General features: G+C 44.7%; 1 protein-coding gene across 1 annotated transcript in view; it reads right to left on the bottom strand.

Moving 5' to 3' along the window:
* NRG1 (neuregulin 1) overlaps positions 1–12,895 on the bottom strand; it is a gene marked incomplete at both ends in the record, with an annotated part of 178,875 nt that extends 165,980 nt beyond the window's left edge. Inside the window, one exon of the mRNA XM_080637758.1 lies at positions 12,787–12,895. Coding sequence (XP_080493884.1) covers positions 12,787–12,895 — 109 coding nt within the window. The remainder of the gene's footprint in view (positions 1–12,786) is intronic.
* Positions 12,896–19,400: the final 6,505 nt, after the last annotated feature.

Genomic DNA, 19,400 nt, shown 5'->3' with positions numbered 1-19,400 from the left:
ACAAATTCTCAGGTGTAATATAACTCTATGAGGTCTCGATCACTTCAAAATTAACTCCTCTCTCGCCGCAGTTGTGATGGACCAGGGTGTGTATGTGTGCACAAGTCTGCATTTGTTTGCATTAATATCGCTTTAGCATGACTCTAGGGAGAAAAAAAGTTTGCCTTCTCTTTGCAAAAGCTAAGTACATGAGAATAGAATGGAGTAGAATGAGAAACAGCTACCACTTTGCTGATTTAGAGGATAAGATGAAAAAGATTCCAAAACACCTCCAAATGGACAAGCACCTGATTTGACAGATCATCTGAGTTAACCGTTAACCTTGTCAGTAGATATTAGATACTTCATTTAACTATCTTTCTCTCCCTGCCATCTCTAGGCCAGCAGACATGATACAGTGCATCATTTCAATTTCTTCCAAATATTGTTTTTGCAGGACAGAAGTCTATTTGTTATTCTCAGTTTAAATAATTTACAATGTCATGAATTTCATTTTCAGTTGGCTCTTTTGGGACTTGCCAAAAGACACCCAAAACGGCCTGTTCACAGTTTAAAATACATGGATTCCCATGTAGGCTGAGAAAAGGACCCCTAACCATTGGCATGTCTTCACCTTGCACACAGTCCCAGCTAGTTCCATTTACTGGAGTGCTTAGGTAGGCGCTTAATTTTAAGTCTGTAAATAGTTCCAGTGATGTTCAAGGACTTTCCTGCATTCCTGACAGGTCAACTTGCTTGTAAGTAACCTGGAAGACCAGGTTCCTTTCAGGGCCTAACTGCACAGAACAGGTTGATACACAGACCCAGTGACCCCGGAACTGCCTGTAATGAATAGGAGGGATTGGAATCACTGTTCTGGATTTGAGTAAAGATCCCCTCTCAACTGCACAAATGATTTTGCTATAGCTGGCATCTAGTCTGTTCCTTGCTCATTATTGTTTTTCCCTCAAATCCATAATGAATGCTTTTCTTACTCTGGGTGTTTGGCTCAATATCAACACCTGCAACTTTTATTCTTCCCTGTCCTGTGCATGCAGGTTTCTGGGACACATTCAGGGAAAATTGCCTACACTGAAGAAAGCTAGCATCACAGCCCATTCTTCGCCACTTATTGACATAGTATAAGGGCCTTCCAAAGTAGACTTGGAGGGTTTTTTACAGCTCAGAAATAGGTGGAAACAATAACAATGGGCTGTCTCAAGATCCTTCTTCTGTTGCCCCTGGAGGGCCTGAAGTGTCTAAACCTGCTGGCACTGTGGGAGGGAAAGCAGTATTTCAAACTAAATTATGGTATAAATCAGAGCATTTATGTGCTATTTCATTTCATGGTGGAGATGGCAAAGCATGAGCAGGCTCCCTGCCAAAGCACTGAGCAGCCCTTGGTGCTGGAGAGAGCCTGGTGAAAATTTATAGTTTAGCATTGCCTGGATAAGTGTGCAGAGGCTGTACACTGTGTGACAGAAGATGAGGCTCCCAAACACATTCTGTTTATGCAAGCATTTGAAGCACTTGCAAAAAGAAGTATTTTCACATGTCCTCCTCTTTCCTGTGCCATGGTGGTACCTCCAGGCAAGCTCACTGTGATAGCCAGCACTCAGCACAACTCATCACAGGAGCACAGTCTGACCTTTGGGAAGCAAAAGAGAAACAGACACGAAAGACTCGTACTGCAGACCCTGGACAGAAAAAGAGCTATCTAGACCTGGCAGGTGCTTCAGCTTTGATTTCACTTGCATACAAAGTCAACTTGAGGGAAAGCCATGGAAGGCTGGAGTGAACCACGAGGAACATTTAAAAATCCACTTTGGGAATAAACCATCCTCAGCCATCTCTGATGCCCTGGGAACCATTCTTCAGCACCTCCTCTCAAGAGGAAGCAATGTCACTGGCAGCAGCTGTGCAGTTATTTAATACCTTTAAATAAATTGCGTAGATGAAGCTATCTCTCTTGGAAATGACATTCCCTCTGTTGCTCTTTCTTGTGGACAGCAGTGAAGATGACATCCTCTTAACATCAAGCTCTGATTTCATCCTGCTGTTAGGTACAACTCACACTGCAGCCAAAGAACTGGTTTCTTCTGCCTGGAAAGTGGAGACAGCCAATAGCTTCTACCAGTCAGGTGTGAGCTGGAGAAAGGATGAAGGCAGCACTTTGGGGACGGGAGTGAGGACACTGTCAGCTGAGACTAGTGGGTTCTGGCATTTGTGGAACTGACTTAAGCCTCAAGAGAGACCTTGTAGCTAGGATGAGTGCTGACCATCTTGTGATAGGACAGGTCCTAACCCTGCAAAAAATGCTCCTCACCCAAATGGTCTCCACTGTGTGTGGACAGAATGGGGAGAGAGACACCCTCATGCACAGACTGGAGAAATAATCAGGGCATAGCAATGCCAAACACATAGAATCGTAGAATTACAGAATGGCTTGGGTTGGAAAAGACCTTAAAGATCATACAGTTCTAACCCCACTGCTGTGGGCAGGGACACCTTCCACTAGACATGGTTGCTCAAAGCTCCATTCAATCCGGCCTTGAACACTTCCAGGGATGGAGCAACCACAAGTTCTCAGGACAACCTGTGCCAGTGCTTCACCACCCTCACGGTGAAGTTCTTCTTAATATCTATATAGATCTACCCTCTTTCATATTAACACCATTTCCCCTTTTACTATCATAACATGCCCTTGTAAGAAGTCCCTCTCCAGGCTTCTTGTAGGCCCCCTATAGGCACTGGAAGCTGCTCTAAGGTCTCCCTGGGCCCTTCTCTTCTCCAGGTTGAAAAAGCCCAGCTTTCTCAGCCTGTCTCCATAGCAGAAGTACTTTGGCCCTCTAAGCATCTTCCTGGCATCCTCTGGACTTGCTACAACAGGTCTACATCCTTATGCTGGGGGCCCCATAGCTGAACAGAGTACCAGGAGTAGGCCTGAGTTGAAAAGGATGGTTAGCTATTTTAATTCCCATTCTCTGACGTAATTGCAAAATCATCCCTCCCACCCCAACCCAGATTATTGCTCTGAAATAGTTTTCCCATTTCTGACCATTGCTGGCACTTCACACAGCCAAGAAAACCTGTGCTCAAAATCAGTTTCATTTTCACTGACAATCAGTTTCTTTTCTCCACAGCTCATTATGTCATCCAGCATTTGCACTTAGCCTTTTGTACGTTTGCAGCAACTTTTTACATGCCATGTGCAATGTGTTTAAAAAAAACCTAGATTTAAGTCAAAATGCATCAATAAAAAAGAAAAAAGATGAGGCCATGACTGCTGGAATCTATGGTGTTAAGTCTGGCAACAACTTGCTCAGGAGGTCAGTGGAGAAGCCTGACACACAAAGAAGACCTCACCCAGTAATTTCTGCATTCATCCCATAGCTTTTGATTGAACTGTAGCGTATCTTTCAAAAAAAGATACCAACCCTCGTCTCAGATGCTGTGAACAGAAATCCTCCACACACCGAGACATGTCCTTCCTCTGCCTAACTGCCTCCACTTTTAAAATCAGTGCCTTTTAACTAACCACTGCACCAGCAGCTCCATTCATCCTCGAGAGCTCCCAGAGAGAACACACTCTTTACACTGAGCTTTATACCTCTGCATTTCCAGCCCACCCTTTACAGGAACAAGCCCAACTAGCAGCTTTCATGTTTTCAGGTTTGCTTTTCAAAAGCTTTGCTAACTTCTCCAAAAGTAACCTCTCTAACCTGGCATGGTTCACTGCAGAAGTTCAGAGGGCAGAAACAGGAAAGAGGCATTGCCTACCCTAAGGCACCACTTTATACAGATCGTATTGTTCCCACTGGAGGGGTATGGGAAGTTCCTCTTCTGTTCTTGCAAGGGGACATGCTGCCCTTGGAAGCAGCCTGCTGGAAAACTTCTCTAGTACCACTTTCTCTCTGAGGGTCTGTCAGATCCAACCAGTGACGCTCCCTGAACACGCAGGTCTGGCATAGTGGCACACAACTGTCATCTTCCTTTATGCCCTTCATCCCCATATCCCTGCTATGGAACTGGCTCCTGCCAAGAGCTGGCTGGACAGGACCAGTGGGGCAGCAATGCACATGCTAACTAAAAAGACCCACCATCTTTCTGTCCCTTCTGCAACAGAGAGATCAACAACACACAGTAGCCTCCAGGAAACTGATTTTCCTAGAGGAGAAGGAATATTTATGCACATCAAAAACAGGGTAAAAGCCTGGCTTCTGTTATCTCTATGTTATTCTTATCTCTAGAATGGCCATATGTCAGGAAACAGAGTGGTTGAAGAAAGAGGTTAGACTGAGAGCCAAGAGACTTGGTTTCTGTGCCGGGATGAAACTCTGATCTGGCATGACCTTGAATATCCGTAGACATTAGGCTCCTAGGCAATCAGAGCTTGCTCTCAAACTGAGCTTGTTCCATAAGGCAGAATTTGAAGGACACAGGTTTCAGTTACACCTCAAAGAACTGTGATGATACAAAAACCACCAGTTTATTTGGCACAAAGCAAGGCTACATGCAAAACAGTATTTAAAGAATACTGAGACTCATTTCATTTATTAGCATCCATTGCAAGTATAATGCAATAACTCAGAGCAGTTTTCAGTGCTGTTTCATATACAGGTGCAATATAATATTGACAGAACATCCCCTTTTTTCTCCTTTCTAGGTCCAGTGGACTTCTGCAAAGGAAACCTGAAGAGTCTGTCACTGTAGAAACCAACAATCCCGCTAAAACATCCCATCCACACACATGTAGCATTCTAATCCTGTATTTAAAATATAATTCTGACATAACAGCAGTGGGAACAACCTCTACCAATCACCTCTGCAACTGAACGTTACCATGGCCTCTGTTTAGTCATTTCAAGTATGCATTCATGCTTCTGTAACTGTCTTCAAAGGGATTAACCATTAGCCATAGGACATGGCATGTGGTTGACTCAGGGGTAAAATGAAAGCTGTTAATGCAGGAGAAAGACATTGAGCAAGGCTCAGCCTGAGTCCGCTTCTGAATGCCAAGCCCAAGCTGCCTGACCTGGATTCCCCTTGCTTACAGAGGTGGAAGGACCATCAGCTCATAAAACCTGAGAAAGAAATGTACAGAGGGAATGAGGAAAGGCTCCCAAGTGAACTGTCACAAATGGATTAACATCTCTCTCTTCCTCCCCGTCCTGCAAAGCCAGTGGACTCCTTGTCAGAGCTAGGAGGAGACAAATGGCCCACAGTGAACAAACTACATAACATGGTTGATTTCTCCCCAAATATAATGGTCCCACAGAAAATTACACAACCAGAAATGCAAAACCAGACACAAGTAGTATTCTGCGCACAAATAAAACACTAGCAGTTACTCTAGTCAGGAGGTTATGTTAAAGACTGCTATTTGTCCCTTATGAAATACCTTGCTTTATTTTCCTTTTTTTTTTTTTTTTTTCCTAATTTTTCTCCATTAACAGAAATAGAGCAGATGGGAAGGACAGAAGGAAGGGCATATGGATGGAAAGGAGGAAGAGAAAAAAAGGAAGAAAAGAGTGGGAGAAAGAGAAAGAGGTGAGGATAGAGAAAAGGGGGAAGGGAGGAAGTGAGTGATGGAGGGAGCAATGGAGAGAGGAAAGCCGAGAGGGAGGGAGGGAGACAGAGAGGAAGGAAGGAAGGGGAAAGAGTTAAGTAAAAGAGGAAAAAAGCATACTCATGAACTTCTCTGTGAACTCACACTGGACAATTTCACACTCGTATCACATGAGATCAGAACAGTGTTTGCTTGGACCTATGTTACCCTCACAGGTTCTCTACCAGTTCACCTGCACATCCACTGACCTGCAGCACAACTTAACAGCCCCACCCCTCTTGAATTTTCAGGAGACTGCTTTTCAAGTTCCCATCCTTACTTCACCCTTAACCCTCTAACAGTGTCGAAGCACCCACAGAGCCACAGGACCGAAAAACATCCCCTCAGGCCTCCTGCACTGCTCACCCCGAGGCCCCGCCGGTCTGGGGCAGCGGGCAGCTCCCACCCCATCGCCCGCGATGTGCAGGGCCCGACGAGGGGCCGCTGCTGCAGGGCCCGAGCTCCGAACCCGAACCGCCGAGGGCCGCGGCAGCAGCAGCGCTCCCGCCGCACCCTCTCGCGGCAGCCCGTGGCACCGACACCGGCAGCGGCACGGGCACCCCTCCCTTCTCCAGCCCCTCTGCCTTTCCTTTGGTCACCCACCGATATTCTCCCCTTCGCTATGATGATGACTATTTTCATTATTTTTAAGGCTCCGTAAGCATCCCATACAAGCCCCGCCGCCCTGGCATGTTTCCTCTGCTGCAAGCCGCCTGTAGCCCCGACGCTGACACTGTAACGCTTCAAATGCAAGCCTTTCAATTTTCTCCGGCTGGAACAAGATCTCCCCCTGGCCTCCGAAGACCCCAAGACTCGATGTATTTGAGGGAGCAACTGAGGGTTAACTGAAACACCTCAAGCTCATTCAAGCAGTTCTTTGTACAGCTAGTATGACTCACACGAAGTATTGACACTCGGTTTGTTTTCTTGTATCATAACGGAACATGATAAACTATCAGTACTGTTAAAGGCACATTCACTCTTGTTACTTTTGGAATGTTAACAAAACACTGATTTGGTAAGAATTCATAGCATTTCCAGAGCTTCTGACACTCTGCAACACAATTGTTCTTCGCTGTTTTGCTCTTGGTTGTAAGTACCTGCCTCAAAGAACTATCAGATGCTTCCGGACAGATTAAAAAGGGAAGGTGGGGGAAGGGAGATGCTTGAAAGAGTTTTCCACAGTTCAGCACTTAGCTCGCCTTACTTTCAGAATAACAAATTGCCACTTAGGTAAAGCCTAAAGCAGAATCTGTTTTCAAAGATGCTCGGTAGCTTCTGTGTGATTTTTGTGGCTAGACTTTCAGGAACTGAGCACCCAGAAAGTTTTCTTGAAACCCCGGTGACTTTGATTCAGTAGGCGAGATGAAAAGTGAGCTGCTCCAAATACAGAGTGCTGAAGCCTTCTGAAAAATCAGCCACATAGGATCTTTTTTTCTTTTTACTTATGAGAGTTGTTTCAAACTGTTTCACAAAATTTGTTTTGTTGTTGGTTTTTTCTCTTTTTTTTTCTTTCCAGTAACTGACTTTCCAGACATTCAAAAACAGAAGCCCACAATTACAAACAGACAAACTCAGATCTGAGTGTCAGCTCACAAGCTTTGCCAGGGATTAATGTTTTAAAATCCTTGCATAGCTTTGTAGATTGTGGCATTTCTATACCCAAGATAAAAATTTTGTTTGGCTGTCCCCAGTTATCAATATTGTCACAAAGTTCAGAACAGTTTCTGGGTTTATTTCACAGGTGAAATGTCTTTCTATACACGTGCAGTATTTATCGGACAACTGTACTGGTATGTCCTCACAATTCTATTTGCATTCCCATGGCTACAGTCAAGTAGTACTTGTAGTGCTAAGTCAAAAAAGTTGAATGGTGACTAATCTCATTTATTCACAAAACATGAACACACTCGCATGCTTTTTAAAGGATTCATTCTCAAAATTGCTCTGAAGATTGTGTGGAATGTTTGGAGCATTCAGGCATTGCACACAGGTGGAGAGGCTTTCCTCACAGAAAAATGTACAGGCATACCAGCAGCACCTAAATGTTTTGGCCTGGATACACCAGAAGTTGTCACTCCTTCTCAGCAATGATTTTTCACTAGAAGTGGACAAGTTTTACCAAAAAATCACAGTTCTTATTCCATCTCCAAGGCTCTTGTCTTCAATTCATGCTTAAATACTGACCTGCCTTCTGACCTCTCTTTATTGAGTATCAATTTAAACTTAGCAAGCTTCAGATTGAGCTCTAATCCTTCCAGCTAAGCCCTGACCTGCAACTTCGTCTTTAATATGATCAAAACTATTTCTTTTTCCATCAGCCAAGCCTGCTACTAGGGTGCAATCAAAGGTGATGCTCAGTCACACTCATCTCATTTGAACTTCATGCTGTTTATTTTGCAGTGTAGTCTCAAAGCTTTGGCATTTTATCTAACTCTAAATTAAATTTATTGCCAGAAAGTACCAGGTACTTACTTTTTATGCCAGTGGCTACAACCTCCCTTCTCTGGGCTCTGCAAGTGTAGATGTGTTCAGAACAATGCTACTGAGGTCACCTCACTGAAAGGATGGTTGGGACTTGTCTTTGCTACTCATCCTTTTTCCCCATAAAAATTTGTCTTTGTGCACCAGATTCTTGCAGAGTCTTGCTTTTCCTACCTAGAGTGTGACTGGCATAACCCATAGCCACAGAGCTCACTGTTCGGACAGCTCTGTCAGTCCTTGCACACATCAAGGTGCTTTTCTCAGAAATACTTCATGTCTTCTCATGCCCTGTCCTTTCCAGCAGCCCCCTCCTCATCTTCTCTGCTAACCAGAAACCACCTGAAAACTCACATTCCCTGAGATGTCTGGGAACACTTGACAAATTGTCTGGGCAGCTGATGTGCTGGTACACCACCTTCCTTACCAAAAGACAGCTCTTTCATAGAGGGAATTTTCCTGGGTTGATTCCTTTCCCTCACTTTACTAACACCACCTTATGTGGTCGAACACAAAGGCTAGGCTGGCAGGAGGTTCAAATGCTGACACAGTGCACCCAGTCTCAGCCTCTCTGCTCCTGCTGTAAGAGCAATCTAAGTCAGGAGCAGTCCCTTTGTGAGGGAAAGGTCTGGAGACCTTGTTTCACAACCTCAGCTTCCCTGCAGTAGGTTTCCCTGCCCAGGATGGATGTATTTCAATGTGCTGGCAATGCCCTGGGAAGCCCTGCTGGCGTATTTGTTGAGCCTGTCTGAATCCTTTGTTGGCACAGCAGTTCAGTGAAATCACTCAGAGAAAAGCTGTAAGCTTCTGTCCATTTGTAATACTCTTTCCTCAGTTTTCTACCCTCTGTATTTATCATGGCCCAGAGTACCCGGCTGAAGGAAGAGACAATCACTCTTGGCTTGAGACAAGCCAGACAGAATCAGTTTACTCAAGACCACTTGAAGCCAAAGGATGAAATGTTCTTCTACACAATTTTAGTAACAAAGAAACCATGGCAACATGAACCTCCCAAAGCTTTTGTAACAGAGTCAACATTTTACCTGGGCAATGAAAAACATGAAGATTTTTTGTGTGCGTTACCACTGTGCAACAAAAATGAAACCCATATGAAAACCAGCTTGCTCAGGTTTGGGGTTTGCTCTTCTTTCAGTAACTCTCTTTCTCCTCCAACAGTTATTCAAGAGTTCACAAGGCAGGTTACGACAGAAGGTAGTAAAGAAACACCTTCTCACACTTTTTTTTCCCCCCCAAATAATAAAGCTGATTCTCAACCTGGTGACAAGTTATCAATTAGGTGCTTCCAGACCCAAGATTGAAGGGATATGTGATACAGTTTGACAGCCAAAAGTAAACTCAGCTGAGATAAGCTGTGATCAGAAGAAGTAAAACAACGCAGCTGTAAATAAAAAACCCTAAAGATCTGTTAAAAACTTCTGTGCTAGTACACAGATCTTAAAACTGATGACTGGCCACAAGCGGCTGTTTTTCATATGAGAGGAAGACCGGATGCAAACTACTGACAGAGAATAACAGCAGAGAAGATGCCAATTCTTGGCATAATTTGATCTAAGAAAGTAGTAACTTTTCAGTTGCTACTAAAAAGCAAAACTGTTTCATGACCTCACAGACTGCACATCCTAAACATACCTCATCATCAGGTATGACTGCAAAATTGCATTAGCAAAAAGGAGAAATCACGGTAACACCGAAGGCAGAAGGCCTTCATATCATCCCTACTAAGTACTGTTAATCAACGTGTAGCCCAGTCATTAGTCAAAGCTCTGATATGCTTGAACGGAGAGAATAAATGCCCATTGCTACAGAGATGCTAGAGAGGGACTCTTACATCAGCGACTATAGTGATAGGACAAAGGGTAACGGGTTCTAACAGGGGAAGCTCAGGTTAGATATAAGGAAGAAGTTCTTTACTGTGAGGGTGGTGAGGCACTGGAATGGGTTGCTCAAAGAAGTGGTAAATGCTCCATCCCTGGCAGTGTTCAAGGCCAGGTTGGACAGAGCCTTGGGCTGTGTGAGGTGTCCCTGCCCAAGGCAGGGGGGCTGGAACTAGGTGAACTTAAGGTCCTTTTGAACCCTAACCATTCTATGATCCTATGATCTTACATTAACCAACCTTTCTGCTCTTTCTCTTCTAAAGTATCACTTGTTCTAAATGCCCTCCCAACAGAAAATACTCTTAAGTAACAGATTTGATAAAATTTATAAATGTAACATTTCCAGTGTTACATTATTTGATTGTGAGTTAAGTGTACAGTGATGTCTTATGCTGTATTTCATTCTCCTATTAGATACCATACCTGCAAACACTATATGGATTAGCTACACATGCGAATTACCCTGCCACATACACTCACATCTTGGAAGGAGTAGGATTTTAATTATGTAAGATAGAAGAATGCTCAGTTCTTGCCCACACAGGTAACTTTTGAATAGCAATGTCAGGTATGGATAAAGGCGGTACTCTTTCATACCAACAAAAACATACTGGAGCTTTGGAAAACTGAGGTAAACACTTTCCAGAAAAGTGGACTTTTTCTCATTCAAATGCTGACGTAATTTGGCTTAGTAGGGACACGAGCCCTCTAGCTATTTAGCAAAGCCTTAGGAGTCAGGGATGGTCTGAACCCTCCCTTGGTGAACATCAGTCTACACTTGCCATCTTTCAGATTTTCAGATAAAACATGGCAGACATGATCAGACCACAGCACCAGAAGTGGGAATTAAATACAAATTGATATCTAAACTTTAGGTGACATATACCTGTGTGGATCCTCCAGCCTGTTATTCTGCTCCTCCACAGCAAAGAATGAAGACCATCTTCCCAAAAAATGTATTCCTAGTTGGCAATCAATTTGGCTGGGTTACTTGAAAAATATCCCCTCTGATTCATAGCTCCTTTCTTTGCTCCCTCAGCACTGGCACAAATGCCCAACCCAAGGTATGTGGAGCCTCCTGCACCCCACACAGAGCTGGCTCCGGCTCCCAGAGACCATTCTAGTTCCTCCAGTGCAGCAACCTCACTCCAGTGGAGACAGAAAACTGTCCACAAAGCAGGAAAAAGAAAGCTCTTTTACAAGAATAGGATGGGACACTTACAGGACTCTGAGAGGCATAGTCAGAAAATGTGTATCCCCTTTACACATCCTCAAAAGAGCTTTCCTGTCACAAATCTTCCAATATGCCACTGTCCTCCTGTTCTTTGTCAACCACAAAACCAAACAAAAACCCCTCAAACACTTTGAGCAGCCCAGTTGTCATGGGTAGGTTTGCCAGAGGTTTTAATATTCAAAGAAGTATATCTCCCAGTTTTTGTAGGAGATGCTCACAATACTAGTATGGTAAAAATAAACAATGTTGTAAAGACCCAGTGTGAGAGAGAGAAAGAGGATCAAAATGAGAGTTTGTCTCTAGCTTGGCATCACAAGGGAAATGTCAACAGCTGTACCTCAAACTCACTTATGTCCACTCAGCTGTGTGAACTGTGTCTTCAACAGACATACAGCAGAAGAGGATGCATTGGGCAGTGCTAGTTTGTAGATTATTAGCCCAAGGGGATACCTGCTGCTGTGCTGAATCACACATCCTCCCTAGGCGCTGATGGCTTGAACTCTAGAGCAGCATCATGATGCACTAAGCAAAATTAATGGAGGTATATTTAGGATGTTTTACCCTTTGGCGCTGTTTGTTTGTCTGTTTAGAGGGGAAAAAAAAAAAACCACCAAAAAAACAAACAAACCCAAAAACTAAAAAGCAAACAAAACAAACCAAGCAACCAAACAAGCCCAAATTGGACAACTGACTGCTTTTCATATGCCTCTTAAAAAAAAAAAAAAAAAAAAAAAAAAAAAAAAAATCCCACAAACAGCAAACAATTCAAAGAAATAGGTAAACTAACCACTGACTGCAGTTACACACTGCTGCTGCAAAAAGCCAAGTGCATTTGTATGTACTGTTAGGCTTTCTGATAAACTAGGTGGCATAACACGAGCTCTCTAGGAAAACCATCATGTGTTCCACTGTACTAGGAGCCTCAATCTTGATTGAGGTGTTTGGTTGATACAAATAAATAACTACGGAGAGTGAGGCAGCATGATCAGTGTGCACCCTACCTTTGGGTCGATCCACAGAGTCCCACATCTGTGGACACCTAGGAAGGGCTGGGGTATCACCGGTACGAATTCTCGCCCTTAATACTGGGAGGCATACGAGAAACAGCACGTGCTGCTAAGTGAGAGAAATGTCCTCTCTGATCATCCCTGAGTAAATAGGTGCAAGTTTAGGCAAAATACCCCACACTAAAGTTTGCCATCTGTTCAACTCAGCTAAGTGATTTCTGGGGAAGGGGCAGAAAACGTATTTTGTAATAGGAGAGAGAGCCCCACGCCCTCCCAAAAATGCAAGGGGGAGGGGGGAGAAAAAGAAAGAGAAGAAAAGAAAAAGCAACAGCTGGCCGAGAGCCGCTCAGGGTTCCGGGGCCAGTGGGAGGAAAGGAGGGCGGGCGGCAGACCGGCCCGCGGTCGGACAGCCGAGGGGCTCCCGGCAGCTCCGCTGCTCCGCGGGGCCGGGCAGGTCGGCAAGCAGCCGCCGCGGGGCCGGGCCAGGAACCGGGGATGCGCCCACACCGTGAGGTCCCACGGGTGTGGGAAGAGCGCAGCGGGTCTACGCTGGGCGGCCCCCGCACCTGCAGAAGGGCTTACCTGTGGAGGACCCGGCCGCCTCGCCCTGTTCCGTTGGACCGGGCTTCTTGCCGGGCCCTTTGCCCTTCCTCCCCTTCCTGCCGTTGCCTTCTTTTTTCTTCTCGGCCATCCCGGCTCCGGCCGGCACCGCGCTCGCCGCCGCTGCCGTCCCAGCGGCCGTCCCCGCGGCCGTGCTCACAGCCGTCTCCTCCTCCGCCGCCGCTGTCGGTTCCCGGAGCGCCCGAGGCTCCAGCATCGCTCTTGCCTGCCGCCGCCTGGGACTTGGAGCCGCGAGTTCCTTGGAAGTTTTGGGAAACTCCTCTCCGGGCTTTTTTTTTTTTCCCCCCTTCACCCCCCTCCCTCCTTCTCCACCCCCTTTTTTTTTTTTTTTTCTTTTTCCCTTCCTCTCCTAATAATAATAATAATAAACTCCAGCCCACATACACACCCCCTCGGCACACGCCTCACTAATGCCCGCCCCGGGCACCGTACGCTTGCTCTCGAGAGGCGCCTGCACGGCCCCAGGGTGTGGGGCTGCCGCGGCCGCGGCCCCTGCCCCGGCCGCGGGGAGGGGGCAGGCTCCGCTGTCGCGGCGGGGGCGGCGCTGACGGGCAGGACAGGGTGAGTGGTGCAGCCCGGTGCCGCCCCGCCGCCCGGCAAAGCCCGCGGGTGTCTCCGCCGCCGACCTGCGGGCACACCGCGGGGGAGAGGCTCGCGGCCGGCGGTGAGAAATGCGGGTCCTCGGGTCCTTGCGCGCTGCCACTTAGGCACCTGCTTCAGGTTCCTGCGGGGCTACCCGCCGCGCCAGCCCTCCCCGACGGTGGTGGGTGCTCAGGTCAAGGCGGGTTTGCGGGACCAGCGTGCTCTCCCGCGCCTGGTGCTTTGCAAGGAGATCCTGCCCCCGGGAGGTCTCAGTAGCACCCTGTATTCTCAGCGTGGGTCCTTTGCTACTTTTGTGTGTATCGTCTCACGGGGCTGATCACAGGACCACTAGCTCTTAAAGCTGTGAGCTGGTCAGGGAAAGACTTGTCGTTCATGGGTGAAACTGTATCCGGTACAGCCATGGCCGAGACAGCTTTAAAGTAACAAGTAACTGTAAATACACCAAACTGAACTCCACCATCATGCAGAAACCTTCAAGAATCTGTGTATATAGTTGCCCAGCTAACCCGAGCCACATTCCCTGCTGATTTCCATTATCTGTAGGAGATGCACTTACACCATTAGGTGGGAAACACAATACTCTGGGAAGTTACAGGGAAGGTCTGCACCAAACTACTTAAAATCTCACAATGGAAGGTTTCTCCTCTATGCTTAGTAAGGTCATGCAACATGGAAACCCAGATAAAATCAGAGCCTGCAAGCAGGATTGCTACTTCACAGTTCTTAGTGATTCCTCCTTCTCTAGAAGAGACTATAAAATGTGTTCCCTAGGCTGCAAAAGCATTTGCAATGTTTATCACACACAAAAGATCCTATAGAATGCTTTCTAAGTATTGTTTGATTGAAAACAGTCGAAAGTCTTCCTGAGTAAGGCCCCCAAAAGACAAAACACTCCAAACCCAACATATATGGAGCTCCTCATCTTTTGGGGCTGTAAGTTTTAGAGCTCAATTATGTCAAGATGCTCTCCTGGAGCAAGAATTATTTTTTTTTTTTTTTTTTTAGGAAAGCAGTGGTTAACCGGTGATGCTGGCTGTTCAGCATTTGGACTGTGAAACAAACAAAAAACCACAGTGCTCTTGTTAAGTTCTGTCTCTATGGTAAAATAAGAGGAGTGTACAACATCCACTGCAAAACAATAAGGCAAAAAAATGGACTTCCTCGGTGGCCTGGCAATACAGCATCCGTGAACAAATCAAATCACCAGTGTGTGTGTGTGGGGGGCGGAATAAAAGATCTGGGTACAATTCTTGACACAAAAAGATGCAGAAGATGCCAGCTACACGACGCATTTGAGCAACGTTTTGAATTTCTTGACACACGGCGTTATGACATCCTGTCTCAAACGTGCTGAACCGAAAATGAGGGAATAAACCCCAGCCAGGGCGGGGAGAGAAAGGAAATCTCACAGAAGAGCAGCTGGAGATGGGGAGATATTACTGGCGTCAGTAGCTCGGTTTCTCCTTAAGGGGTCACTACTCAGCAAGGAGGCAGCCTACTCTAGCAATGTCTAAAGGGCTGCGTCGAGTAATAAAGCGCACTTTTAAATAATGTCGATATGACCTGTTTTTCTGTACTTTGCAGAATCTAAATGCTTGAGGTAAACATCATCTTCACTCCGTGTTCATCAGTATCAGATCATCATTCCAGGAAGTTATCAGCATTGAGGCTCTATGAGAAGGACAGAGGGTGGACCCCCTACCAAAGACTCTCTTTTTGAGGGTGCGATACTGTAAGAAGACCCCAGGAGGCTGAGGATGCGTTCGAAATGAAAGACTAAAAATGCAGTGCCATACTCCTGACTCCCTGGCACCTTCTGTCAGAAACAGGAAATTTCTTGGGAAAGCATACCAGAAATCTGCCCCAGAGAGAAGCCTGTTATTCCCAGGAGGAAACTATCATTCATTTTAGACAATGTGTCATAGATCTGTAGCAGAAGGGTGTGATTGACTCCTGCATACACTGATGAGAAAGATGCAAGTATCACTCAACGGCACGTAAGACTGTCTCTCCTCTTTTGCTGTCACCAGCTGTGAGGTACTTCAGCAGAGTGGGTAGCAGCTGACAGGGCACCATGTTAAAACAGCTGTTTCCCCCTCAGTTGCAGTACTGTGGTAAAGAGTGAGCTTGTCAGAGACCCGTCAGAAAATGCTCAGTGTACAACAATCTCCTGAGCTGCTACAGCACAGTCCCGTCTACTGATCCCAAAGCACTTTATCAGTTCCAACATCCAACTTCTTGTAATAGATGGAAGCAATCATTTACATCATTTCAGTGGAGTGGGAATCATAGCTTAGACATGTTGCACAAGCTCATAAAAATTACACAGTTGCTTGGGAAACTGATATGTGCATCAATTCATTGTAGGACGGGTGGAGAAGAGCCTCCTGCTTGCCGCCAACACAGGTGGAGACTGTGCATGAAGCTTTTGCTCGTTAACCTCCTTGCTCTCCCCAAGTCAACTTCTTCAGTATAAGAATTTAGCTCTGCCTATGCTCATGCTCATCTAGTTGCTGATAGTCTGGCTACTCTGGACTGGACCTCTGCACTTTGTACAATTGTTTACATCATGCAAAGTGAACGCAGAACACTACTAAGTCTAATTTTTCACTCATATAAACATCTCTGCAAAATGCAATGCAGGGTGAAAGAGACATGCCGGCAAACAAAAATAAATAAAAAGTGCTCCACAGTAACAAACAGTTGAATGAAACTTCAACAATCTGATTTTCTTTTGCTTCTGGGTTCATTTTTACAAATATGCTGGCCATACAAAAGCGGATTAATTGCAAATAGTCTGAGACTCCAAAGCCTTACCACAAGAGCACAAAGTGCTTAAAGACCTTTTTCTTTTTTTTCCTTACAGAAAATGTTCTTATTTAACAAACTCAGTTCTTGAATTTCCACTTCATGGTTTAACCCTCTTCTGAGTCTTCTCCTAAACTGTGGACTGTCAATTTCTCTTTTTCTGTACTTGGTGTTCCTTTAAGACCCATAAAAACAAGTGGGAAGACAATCTGCATAAAATCAAAACTGCTTATTGCTATGCCATTGGTGAAAAGAAAAGAGTAAGAAACAGCGGCATAAACAGAATTAAATGGTAAATCCTAACCATAACTGTGAACAAAACACACTTTTATCTTAAGCTGGACTTGAAATTTTGTCAGCAACTAAGCACTAAGCCTTTGACATCCACTCAGCTGGGTCAGGACAGCAGTAGCTTTTGTTCTACTGACATTTTGAAGATGCGAATCTTGATTACACAAAGGTATCCTAACAGTGGCTTAAAGGTCAAGATAACAGACCAACAGCTTTGGCAACAGCAGCAATTGTGACAGGTGATGACGTCCCACTAACGTCTATTTCAGGAAATAGCACATTTCAGAGTTGTTTGTACATGTGTCTGTATATATGTTGTTACAAACAAGATCTGATAGTCTCCAATTTACCAAAAATTTTTACGGATTTGATTTGTGTAAATTCAGGAAATTGTTGCAACAGGAGAGATGGATGCTTTAACGTTTACCATTTCAGAACTTTTAAAATCATGTACTCACAACTTCTACCCCCATTAATGTGCAAGACATTGATGCTCTTTGGTGTTTGACGAATGAAAAAATATTTTTGTGCAATTAATGGGCATAAGCTTTGTCTTCCTCAAAAACATATCAGGCCAAAGTTTCCACAGGATACTACACCTCGGAAAAACATTGTTAGTTATAACCAAGGACATGGCCTCTGAAAGTAAACTAGGTGGAAAGGCATGGAAGGTGAAAACCTATTAAGAGGAATAATTTTGGCAGCTCCTGTTTGAATCCAAACTTCTCTAGCACCAGCAGTACTGACAGCTCTCTCACTTTAGTGGTGCGACTCCATTGACCAGTGTTCAGGTCCACATATTGTGCTGTCACGGAAATGAATCCAAATTATTTTTTTAAGTGTATTGAAACTTCATCAATTTCTGGGTGGATATTCTAATTCAGGACTAAAATATTCTGAAATTAAGTTCAGACCAGCTCACTTGATAAGACAATGAAGTCTAATCACATTAAAAGCACCTTTGATTAAAATGCCAAAACAGAGACTTAAAGTGGTTTAGCAAATTCACATTAAATGTGTAGCTGTTTTGGATCCAGATTGATTTTCTTCACTTTAGGCAAGACCTTAGTGGCCAAGCATGATAATCTTCATCCTTCTGGTCCACTCACAAGGAACCAACAGGCCTTCCAAATTAGACTGGCATACCCTGCTCCGGACAGGGTGGAATTAACCAAGGTCTGCTACTATCTCAGCGTCTCTGACTAAATCGCTTGGCTAGTCTGATAGATCTCCAAGGGCTCCATTTCATGCTGCCTTTGCCCCACAGTCTGTTGAAGAAAACAGCTCCCCTTTGGAGTCAGTCACCCTGGAGTGTGTTTTGCCTGCTCTGCCGCAGCTTCCTTCATGAGATTACCTCCATGGCATGCAATCTCCAAAACATTTTGTCTTCAAAGCACCCTTGTGGCTGTATGGCAAAGCTACTACCATTTTTCTTTACAGAAAGGAAAACGATTTGGAACTGAGAGTGGATTTAAACCCCAGCAGCTCTCAGCTTTGTAGCTCCAAACTCTTCATGATCTGGTCATCAAAACAGCACCCTGAATTAGGCACACAGGCTCCACATTCAGTACCTGAGGAATACTCAATGGTGGGATTTACAACTGCGATGTCTACTAAGCAACAAACTACCAAAGTGTTAATAATTAACCAAAATGTCTCATTGGAGCTTAGGAGGCTTTCAACTCCATATTTCAGGGAGGTGCACTCACAGCCCCAAAGAGAAACACGAACATCATAAAAAAAGGAGATGCTGTTTGAAAATGATCACAACAAGGACAGACTGCCTCCCTCCTGCTTGTGCTAACAGCCCAGTGTTGGAAAATGTCCTCTCCCTAAGAGGAGAAACCTGAGCTTGGTTCCTTTATTTGTCCAAAAAGATGCAAGTGCACATCTCTTATTTCTCAGGAGTTAGCCAAGCTCTTAGGTACCTTGTCCAAAAACTTCGAACTGGTAAAATACTTAGAAGATTGGGAACTGAGATAACCCCTTCTTTCACGTAAGTGTTCTCATCAAAACCATGCTTTCTTTGTCTCTGGCCTAGTATTTGGTGGGACAACTGCAACGGGACCAGCTGAGGGTATCCTTTCTTGTCTGAGCATACCAAGAGGTCTAGCACCATAGGCTGGACATGCAGATGCACATTTTCTGTGTGGATTTCACTGAAAAGTCAGTTAAATGGCCTGCTGTTAAATGCAGAAGTTGTTTAGATCCATTTTGTCATTTATATACGAAATGAAGGATGAGACTTCATGCTTGCACATACCTCCCCACACACACACACATTCACAGCTAGTTCAGAACTGCTGTGATTCAACTGGAGCTTTTGCTGCCCATGAAAATTGGTTAGATGAGCAGCAGTAAACAAAAATATATTGTATGTGGGGACAGGAGTCTCTCTGTGTGGGCTTTGTTTTTTCCATAACTCTTCTTATTTTAAGCCTAAGCAGAAATTAATAAATACAGCTTTAGAGAGGGTGTAGAGTCACACCAGATTTGTTTTAAGGTCTTTCAACCAGCAAGATAATTAAGATGTGTCTAATTAAAGCCCGAGCCAGTGGTAAGATTTCCTGTTGTGCCTTAGCTGTGTAAGAAATATTTATCTATAGCTAGCAAGTCTTGACTGTTTAGCTCAGGCTATAAAAATTTGTGTGATTAATTACAGCGTCTCTGTTTAAATCCCTGATTTAGCAGGCATCGTATTAGGCAAAAGAATATTTCTATGGCAACTCTTTTGTGTAAAGACAGGCACAGACATAGGTATCTTTCAGAAATGTGGGTGGAGAAATACTGTTCTTTCAGGAAGTCTTCATGACCTTTCCTTTCTAAATAAGTGGAACTTCAGGTAAAAAATGCCATTCCTGCTATCAAATTTT

Source organism: Psittacula echo, assembly GCF_963264785.1.
Source record: "Psittacula echo genome assembly, chromosome: Z".
Lineage (NCBI taxonomy): Eukaryota > Metazoa > Chordata > Aves > Psittaciformes > Psittacidae > Psittacula > Psittacula echo.
The sequence above is the reverse complement of the archived record's forward strand: the minus strand, read 5'-3'. Positions and strand labels throughout refer to the sequence as shown.